Source organism: Oncorhynchus masou, chromosome 20, assembly GCF_036934945.1.
Source record: "Oncorhynchus masou masou isolate Uvic2021 chromosome 20, UVic_Omas_1.1, whole genome shotgun sequence".
Taxonomy (NCBI): Eukaryota; Metazoa; Chordata; class Actinopteri; order Salmoniformes; family Salmonidae; genus Oncorhynchus; species Oncorhynchus masou.
Window position 1 is genome coordinate 31583194 of NC_088231.1, and position 10515 is coordinate 31593708.

General features: G+C 46.0%; 1 protein-coding gene across 1 annotated transcript in view; it reads left to right on the forward strand.

Moving 5' to 3' along the window:
- LOC135507260 (carboxypeptidase E) overlaps window positions 1–10515 on the forward strand; it is a 57121-nt gene continuing 46606 nt past the window's right edge. The window contains exon 1 of the mRNA XM_064926860.1: window positions 1–370. Within this exon, the coding sequence (XP_064782932.1) occupies window positions 121–370 (250 nt within the window). The 5' untranslated portion in view covers window positions 1–120. The remainder of the gene's footprint in view (window positions 371–10515) is intronic.

Consider the following 10515-nt stretch of genomic DNA (forward strand, 5'->3'; position numbering starts at 1 on the left):
AGAGAGAGAGAGAGAGGGGTATATTTATAGCTCAGAGCGAGGCTGCACTAGATAGATAAGGCTCAAACTGACTACAGATAGAACAGCAGACAGACAGAGAGAGCGAAACGGAGAGAAACAATGAACCGATTCGTGTCGTTGGTGTTGCTGTGGACCCTGGCGGTCCTGTCCGCTACCGGGCCCGTTACCGGGGCTGAGGAAGGGGAGATCTCGTTCGAGTATCACCGGTATGAGGAACTACGGAAAGCTCTCGTTTCGGTATGGCTGCAGTGTCCATCAATCACGCGCATCTACACGGTGGGGGAGAGCTTCGAGGGCCGCGAGCTGCTGGTCCTGGAGATGTCAGACAGCCCCGGGACGCATGAGGCTGGTCAGTGACACCCCCGTTCCCCGTCTCTCTTTATTAAAACCGGTTGACCTTTTTCATAAGCCGGTAATATAGCTCCACGGTAGCGCTGCTGTGGCGACGCCTGGTCTGTTTATACAGTCCTGTTTTAGCGCAGAATGGCTAGTCTGTTTATACAGTCCTGTTTTAGCGCAGAATGGCTAGTCTGATTATACAGTCCTGTTTTAGCGCAGAATGACTCGTCTGTTTATACAGTCCTGTTTTAGCGCAGAATGGCTAGTCTGTTTATACAGTCCTGTTTTAGCGCAGAATGGCTAGTCTGATTATACAGTCCTGTTTTAGCGCAGAATGGCTAGTCTGTTTATACAGTCCTGTTTTAGCGCAGAATGGCGAGTCTGTTTCTACAGTCCTGTTTTAGCGCAGAATGACTAGTCTGTTTATACAGTCCTGTTTTAGCGCAGAATGGCTAGTCTGATTATACAGTCCTGTTTTAGCGCAGAATGGCTGTCTGTAACAGAGAGGCTCCACGGCGCATCGTCTGTTTTATGATGTCAGACAGGGCGGGCAGGCTGTATGCCACTGCCTAGTAACGGGGTTAGATGATGATGATGCTGCCTGCGCAGGTGTGTCGTTGGAATGAGGACCGCAGTGTGTGTGTGTGTGTGATGTGTGTGATGTGTGTGTGTTTTGAGGGGGTGTTGGATGGTTGTTGAAGCAAGGCATCGCCGCCATTTTACAGGAGGAGAGGGACTCACGATATAGGTGCTCCCGGAAGCAGACCGGGATGCTGAACCAACGGTGATCGCTCTGATCAGACAGTCACGGCAAATGGAAGCCACCGTTAGATGAATTCATCTGTCTCAGCATCTTTATTTACACCGTTATAGCGACAGTCTGAGCCGCTATTAACACTATGACTCATACCTTTACAATTAGAGAACAGCTGTTTGATGTCAATAGCCTATAGAAAGTAAGGAAGTAAATATGTGTCTACTTCATTAACCCCCTGGGGTCAGTTGATGTATCAGTCACCATGACAACAGCGATAGTGCTGTCTGCCCGCTTGCCACTCTGTCTGGTTGCTAGGCTACAGGTGTTAGGGTTACAGTATTATGGGGTGTACCTCTTACTTATAGTGATGTCACGACAGACCCCGTTGATTGACAGATGTAGGCTGAAGAACAGCAGGTGACGTGTGTGTGTGTGTGTGTGTGTGTGTGTGTGTGTGTGTGTGTGTGTGTGTGTGTGTGTGTGTGTGTGTGCGCGTGTGCGTGCGTGTGTGCGTGCGCGTGCACATGTGCGTGTGAGAGAGAGAGAGATAGATGAAGGTACAGTTGAATTCAGAAGTTTACGTACACTTTGCCAAATACATTTAAACTCAGTTTTTCACAATTCTTGACATGTAATCCTAGTACAAATTCCCTGTCTCAGGTCAGTTAGGATCACTACTTCATTTTAAGAATGTGAAATGTCAGAATAATAGTAGAGAGAGTGATTTATTTCAGCTTTTATTTCTTTCATCACATTCCCAGTGAGTCAGAAGTTTACATACACTCAATTAGTATTTGGTAACATTGCCTTTAAATTGTTTAACTTGGGTCAAACTTGGGTCAAACGTTTCGGGTAGCCTTCCACAAGCTTCCCACAATAAGTTGGGTAAATTTTGGCCCATTCCTCCTGACAGAGCTGATGTAACTGAGTCAGATTTGTAGGCCTCATTGCTCGCACACGCTTTTTCAGTTCTGCCCACAAATTTTCTATAGGATTGAGGTCAGGGCTTTGTGATGGCCACTCCAATACCTTGACTTTGTTGTCCTTAAGTCATTTTGCCACAACTTTAGAAGTATGCTTGGGGTCATTGTCCATTTGGAAGACCCATTTGCGACCAAGCTTTAACTTCCTGACTGATGTCTTGAGATCTTTCTTCAATATATCCACATAATTTTCTTCCCTCATGATGCCATCTATTTTGTGAAGTGCCCCAGTCCCTCCTGCAGCAAAGCACGTCCACAACATGATGCTGCCACCCCTGTGCTTCACGGTTGGGATGGTGATCTTCAGCTTGCAAGCCTCCCCCTTTTCCCTCTTTGATGTCAAAGGCTTTTATTGACAATTACATGAAGTTGATGCAGAGTCAATATTTGCAGTGTTGACCATTCTTTTTCAAGACCTCTGCAATCTGCCCTGGCATGCTGTCAGTTAACCTCTGGGCCACATCCTGACTGATGGCAGCCCATTCCATGCTTGGAGTTTGTCAGAATTTGTGTTTGTTTTTTTGTCCACCCTCCTCTTGAGGACCACAAGTTGAGTCAATGGGATTAAGGTCTGGGGAGTTTCTGGCCATGGACCCATCATGCTGACAAATACATTGTTCGTCACCAAACTGTTCCTGGATGGTTGGGAGAAGTTACTCTTGGAGGATGTGTTGGTACCATTCTTTATCCACAGCTGTGGTCTTAGGCAAAACTGTGAGTGAGCCCACTCCCTTGGCTGAGAAGAAACCCCACACATGAATGGTCTCAGGATGCTTTACTGTTGGCATGACACGGGACTGATGGTAGCGCTCACCTTGTCTTCTCCAGACAAGCTTTTTTCCCGGATGCCCCAAACAATAGGAAAGGGAATTTATCAGAGAAAATGACTTTACCCCAGCCCTCAGCAGTCTGTACCTGTACCCTGTACCTTTTTCAGAATATCAGTCTGTCCCTGATGTTTTTCCTGGAGAGAAGAGGCTTCTTTGCTGCCCTTGATACCAGGCCATCCTCCAAAAGTCTTCGCCTCACTGTGCGTGCAGATGCACTCACACCTGCCTGCTGCCATTCCTGAGCAAGCTCTGTACTGGTGGTGCCCGATCCCGCAGCTGAATCAACTTTAGGAGACGGTCCTGGCACTTGCTGGACTTTCTTGGGCACCCTGAAGCCTTCTTCACAACAATTGAACCGCTCTCCTTGAAGTTCTTGATGATTCGATAAGTGGTTGATTTAGGTTCAATCTTACTGGCAACAATGTCCTTGCCTGTGAAGCCCTTTTTGTGCAAAGCAATGATGACGGCACGTGTTCCCTTGAAGGTAACCATGGTTGACAGAGGAAGAACAATGATTCCAAGCACCACCCTCCTTTTGAAGCTTCCAGTCGTTATTCAAACTCAATCAGCATGATAGAGTGATCTCCAGCCTTGTCCTCATCAACACTCATACCTGTGTTAACGAGAGAATCATTGACATGATGTCAGCTGGTCCTTTTGTGGCAGTGCCGAAATGCAGTGGATTTTTTTGGGGGGATTCATGGCATAGAGGGACTTTGCAATTAATTGAAATTCATCTGATCTTCATAACATTCTGGAGTGCATAACATGTATAAGCTTGAGTCACGATGTGTGTTGGTTATTAGTTCCTGATGAGTTTCCATCCTGTACATGCAGCTCAGCTCCCGTCTCCGGGGACAACCAGCCTCCCACCCTCCAATGCACACACACTGTAGATACACCAGAGAGAGATGGAGAGAGAGAGAAAGAAATGGCAGGGAGAGAGAAATAGATAAAAGAGAGAGGGGGAGTGAAAGGGGGGAGAGGACGAGAGAGGGGAAGAGAAAGGGGGGAGGGGAAGAGAGAGAGCGATAGAGAGAGGGGAAGAGAAAGGGGGAGGGGAAGAGAGAGAGCGATAGAAAGCGAGAGACATTCTCTCCTCAATTTATTTTCATGTTTTCATCTTCTGTCTGTTTCTGTCCATGTTCTGTGTTTCATCGATCCGTTCTGTCTGAGAGGTGATGGGTCTTTAAGGTGAATCTGAAATAGCTGTGGTTGTCGTGACGACAGATCGGCTTAGTGCTGTGAGCTGCCTGCCTCCCTTCGGGTCGGCCATCTGTCAGGATAGTGTCTCTCTCTCTGTGTGTGTGTGGGTAGGGGCGGGTGGGGCTTGTGTGGTGTGTTTGTGTGTGTGGGTAGGGTGGGGGGGTGGGGGTTGTGTGGTGTGTTTGTGTGTGGGTAGGGGTGGGTGGGGGTTGTGTGGTGTGTGTATGTGTGTGTGTGTGTGTGTGTGTGTGTGTGTGTGTGTGTGTGTGTGTGTAGAACCAGCCACATCACAAACAGGACAAACTATAGGGACTGAAGTAGAGACCAGGTAGAACCAGCCACATCACAAACAGGACAAACTATAGGGACTGAAGTAGAGACCAGGTAGAACCAGCCACATCACAAACAGGACAAACTATAGGGACTGAAGTAGAGACCAGTTAGAACCAGCCACATCACAAACAGGACAAACTATAGGGACTGAAGTAGAGACCAGGTAGAACCAGCCACATCACAAACAGGACAAACTATAGGGACTGAAGTAGAGACCAGTTAGAACATCACAAACAGGACAAACTATAGGGACTGAAGTAGAGACCAGGTAGAACCAGCCACATCACAAACAGGACAAACTATAGGGACTGAAGTAGAGACCAGTTAGAACCAGCCACATCACAAACAGGACAAACTATAGGGACTGAAGTAGAGACCAGTTAGAACATCACAAACAGGACAAACTATAGGGACTGAAGTAGAGACCAGTTAGAACCAGCCACATCACAAACAGGACAAACTATAGGGACTGAAGTAGAGACCAGGTAGAACCAGCCACATCACAAACAGGACAAACTATAGGGACTGAAGTAGAGACCAGGTAGAACCAGCCACATCACAAACAGGACAAACTATAGGGACTGAAGTAGAGACCAGTTAGAACCAGCCACATCACAAACAGGACAAACTATAGGGACTGAAGTAGAGACCAGGTGGAACATCACAAACAGGACAAACTATAGGGACTGAAGTAGAGACCAGGTAGAACCAGCCACATCACAAACAGGACAAACTATAGGGACTGAAGTAGAGACCAGGTAGAACCAGCCACATCACAAACAGGACAAACTATAGGGACTGAAGTAGAGACCAGGTAGAACCAGCCACATCACAAACAGGACAAACTATAGGGACTGAAGTAGAGACCAGGTAGAACCAGCCACATCACAAACAGGACAAACTATAGGGACTGAAGTAGAGACCAGGTAGAACCAGCCACATCACAAACAGGACAAACTATAGGGACTGAAGTAGAGACCAGGTAGAACCAGCCACGTCACAAACAGGACAAACTATAGGGACTGAAGTAGAGACCAGTTAGAACCAGCCACGTCACAAACAGGACAAACTATAGGGACTGAAGTAGAGACCAGGGAGAACCAGCCACATCACAAACAGGACAAACTATAGGGACTGAAGTAGAGACCAGGTAGAACCAGCAACGTCACAAACAGGACAAACAATAGGGACTGAAGTAGAGACCAGGTAGAACCAGCCACATCACAAACAGGACAAACTATAGGGACTGAAGTAGAGACCAGGTAGAACCAGCCACGTCACAAACAGGACAAACTATAGGGACTGAAGTAGAGACCAGGTAGAACCAGCCACATCACAAATAGGAAAAACTATAGGGACTGAAGTAGAGACCAGGTAGAACCAGCCACATCACAAACAGGACAAACTATAGGGACTGAAGTAGAGACCAGGTGGAACCAGCCACATCACAAACAGGACAAACTATAGGGACTGAAGTAGAGACCAGGTAGAACCAGCCACATCACACACAAACAGGACAAACTATAGGGACTGAAGTAGAGACCAGTTAGAACCAGCCACATCACAAACAGGACAAACTATAGGGACTGAAGTAGAGACCAGGTAGAACCAGCCACATCACAAACAGGACAAACTATAGGGACTGAAGTAGAGACCAGTTAGAACCAGCCACATCACAAACAGGACAAACTATAGGGACTGAAGTAGAGACCAGGTAGAACCAGCCACATCACAAACAGGACAAACTATAGGGACTGAAGTAGAGACCAGGTAGAACAGGCCACATCACAAACAGGACAAACTATAGGGACTGAAGTAGAGACCAGGTAGAACCAGCCACATCACAAACAGGACAAACTATAGGGACTGAAGTAGAGACCAGGGAGAACCAGCCACATGACAAACAGGACAAACTATAGGGACTGAAGTAGAGACCAGGTAGAACCAGCAACGTCACATACAGGACAAACAATAGGGACTGAAGTAGAGACCAGGTAGAACCAGCCACATCACAAACAGGACAAACTATAGGGACTGAAGTAGAGACCAGGTAGAACCAGCCACATCACAAACAGGACAAACTATAGGGACTGAAGTAGAGACCAGGTGGAACCAGCCACATCACAAACAGGAAAAACTATAGGGACTGAAGTAGAGACCAGTTAGAACCAGCCACATCACAAACAGGACAAACTATAGGGACTGAAGTAGAGACCAGGTGGAACCAGCCACATCACAAACAGGACAAACTATAGGGACTGAATTAGAGACCAGGTAGAACAAGCCACATCACAAACAGGACAAACTATAGGGACTGAAGTAGAGACCAGGTAGAACCAGCCACATCACAAACAGGACAAACTATAGGGACTGAAGTAGAGACCAGGTAGAACCAGCCACATCACAAACAGGACAAACTATAGGGACTGAAGTAGAGACCAGGTAGAACCAGCCACATCACAAACAGGACAAACTATAGGGACTGAAGTAGAGACCAGGTAGAACCAGCCACATCACAAACAGGACAAACTATAGGGACTGAAGTAGAGACCAGGTAGAACCAGCCACATCACAAACAGGACAAACTATAGGGACTGAAGTAGAGACCAGGTAGAACCAGCCACGTCACAAACAGGACAAACTATAGGGACTGAAGTAGAGACCAGTTAGAACCAGCCACATCACAAACAGGACAAACTATAGGGACTGAAGTAGAGACCAGGGAGAACCAGCCACATCACAAACAGGACAAACTATAGGGACTGAAGTAGAGACCAGGTAGAACCAGCAACGTCACAAACAGGACAAACAATAGGGACTGAAGTAGAGACCAGGTAGAACCAGCCACATCACAAACAGGACAAACTATAGGGACTGAAGTAGAGACCAGGTAGAACCAGCCACATGACAAACAGGAAAAACTATAGGGACTGAAGTAGAGACCAGTTAGAACCAGCCACATCACAAATAGGAAAAACTATAGGGACTGAAGTAGAGACCAGGTAGAACCAGCCACATCACAAACAGGACAAACTATAGGGACTGAAGTAGAGACCAGGTGGAACCAGCCACATCACAAACAGGACAAACTATAGGGACTGAAGTAGAGACCAGGTAGAACCAGCCACATCACACACAAACAGGACAAACTATAGGGACTGAAGTAGAGACCAGTTAGAACCAGCCACATCACAAACAGGACAAACTATAGGGACTGAAGTAGAGACCAGGTAGAACCAGCCACATCACAAACAGGACAAACTATAGGGACTGAAGTAGAGACCAGTTAGAACCAGCCACATCACAAACAGGACAAACTATAGGGACTGAAGTAGAGACCAGGTAGAACCAGCCACATCACAAACAGGACAAACTATAGGGACTGAAGTAGAGACCAGGTAGAACCAGCCACATCACAAACAGGACAAACTATAGGGACTGAAGTAGAGACCAGGTAGAACCAGCCACATCACACACAAACAGGACAAACTATAGGGACTGAAGTAGAGACCAGGTAGAACCAGCAACGTCACATACAGGACAAACAATAGGGACTGAAGTAGAGACCAGGTAGAACCAGCCACATCACAAACAGGACAAACTATAGGGACTGAAGTAGAGACCAGGTAGAACCAGCCACATCACAAACAGGACAAACTATAGGGACTGAAGTAGAGACCAGGTAGAACCAGCCACATCACAAACAGGACAAACTATAGGGACTGAAGTAGAGACCAGTTAGAACCAGCCACATCACAAACAGGACAAACTATAGGGACTGAAGTAGAGACCAGGTAGAACCAGCCACATCACAAACAGGACAAACTATAGGGACTGAAGTAGAGACCAGGTAGAACCAGCCACATCACAAACAGGACAAACTATAGGGACTGAAGTAGAGACCAGGTAGAACCAGCAACGTCACAAACAGGACAAACTATAGGGACTGAAGTAGAGACCAGGTAGAACCAGCCACATCACAAACAGGACAAACTATAGGGACTGAAGTAGAGACCAGTTAGAACCAGCCACATCACAAACAGGACAAACAATAGGGACTGAAGTAGAGACCAGGTAGAACCAGCCACATCACAAACAGGACAAACTATAGGGACTGAAGTAGAGACCAGGTAGAACCAGCCACATGACAAACAGGAAAAACTATAGGGACTGAAGTAGAGACCAGTTAGAACCAGCCACATCACAAACAGGACAAACTATAGGGACTGAAGTAGAGACCAGGTAGAACCAGCCACATGACAAACAGGAAAAACTATAGGGACTGAAGTAGAGACCAGGTAGAACCAGCCACATCACAAACAGGACAAACTATAGGGACTGAAGTAGAGACCAGGTAGAACCAGCCACATGACAAACAGGAAAAACTATAGGGACTGAAGTAGAGACCAGGTAGAACCAGCCACATCACAAACAGGACAAACTATAGGGACTGAAGTAGAGACCAGGTAGAACCAGCCACATCACAAACAGGACAAACTATAGAGACTGAAGTAGAGACCAGTTAGAACCAGCCACGTCACAATCAGGACAAACTATAGGGACTGAAGTAGAGACCAGGTAGAACCAGCCACATCACAAACAGGACAAACTATAGGGACTGAAGTAGAGACCAGGTAGAACATCACAAACAGGACAAACTATAGGGACTGAAGTAGAGACCAGGTAGAACCAGCCACATCACAAACAGGACAAACTATAGGGACTGAAGTAGAGACCAGTTAAAACCAGCCACATAACAAACAGGACAAACTATAGGGACTGAAGTAGAGACCAGGTAGAACATCACAAACAGGACAAACTATAGGGACTGAAGTAGAGACCAGGTAGAACCAGCCACATCACAAACAGGACAAACTATAGGGACTGAAGTAGAGACCAGGTAGAACATCACAAACAGGACAAACTATAGGGACTGAAGTAGAGACCAGGTAGAACATCACAAACAGGACAAACTATAGGGACTGAAGTAGAGACCAGGTAGAACATCACAAACATATCAGTATCAGAGTGATGTGTAAAAGTTGCAGCCAGAGATCATCAATTATCTGAGGAAACCCCCATTCTCTCTCTCTCTCTGTCTCGGTCTCTCTCTCTCTCTCTCTCTCTCTTTCTCTCTCTCTCTGTCTCTCTCTGTCTCTCTCTGTCTCTCTCTCTGTCTCGCTACCCCCTCTCTCTCTCTCTCTCTCTCTCTCTCTCTCAGTCTCTCTTTCTCAATTCAATTCAATTCAAGGGCTTTATTGGCATGGGAAACGTGTTTACATTGCCAAAGCAAGTGAGGTCGATAATATATAAAGTTAATATATAAAGTGAAATAAACAATACAAATTAACAGTAAACATTACACATACAGAAGTTTCAAAACAATAAAGACATTACAAATGTCATATTATATATGCAGTGTTTTAACAATGTGCAAATGGTTAAAGGACACAAGAAAAAATAAATAAGCATAAATATGGGTTGTATTTACAATGGTGCTTGTTCTTCACTGGTTGCCCTTTTCTCGTGGCAACAGGTCACAAATCTTGCTGCTCTGATGGCACACTGTGGAATTTCACCCAGTAGATATGGGAGTTTATCAAAATTGGATTTGTTTTCGAATTCTTTGTGGATCTGTGTAATCTGAGGGAAATATGTCTCTAATATGGTCATACATTGGGCAGGAGGTTACATTGGGCAGTTTCCACCTCATTTTGTGGGCAGTGAGCACATAGCCTGTCTTCTCTTGAGAGCCATGTCTGCCTACGGCGGCCTTTCTCAATAGCAAGGCTATGCTCACTGAGTCTGTACATAGTCAAAGCTTTCTTTAAGTTTGGGTCAGTCACAGTGGTCAGGTATTCTGCCACTGTGTACTCTCTGTGTAGGGCCAAATAGCATTCTAGTTTGCTCTGTTTTTTTGTTAATTCTTTCCAATGTGTCAAGTAATTGTCTTTTTGTTTTCTCATGATTTGAATGGGTCTAATTGTGCTGCTGTCCTGGGGCTCTGTAGGGTGTGTTCTTTCTCTCTCTCCAACACTGTCTCTCT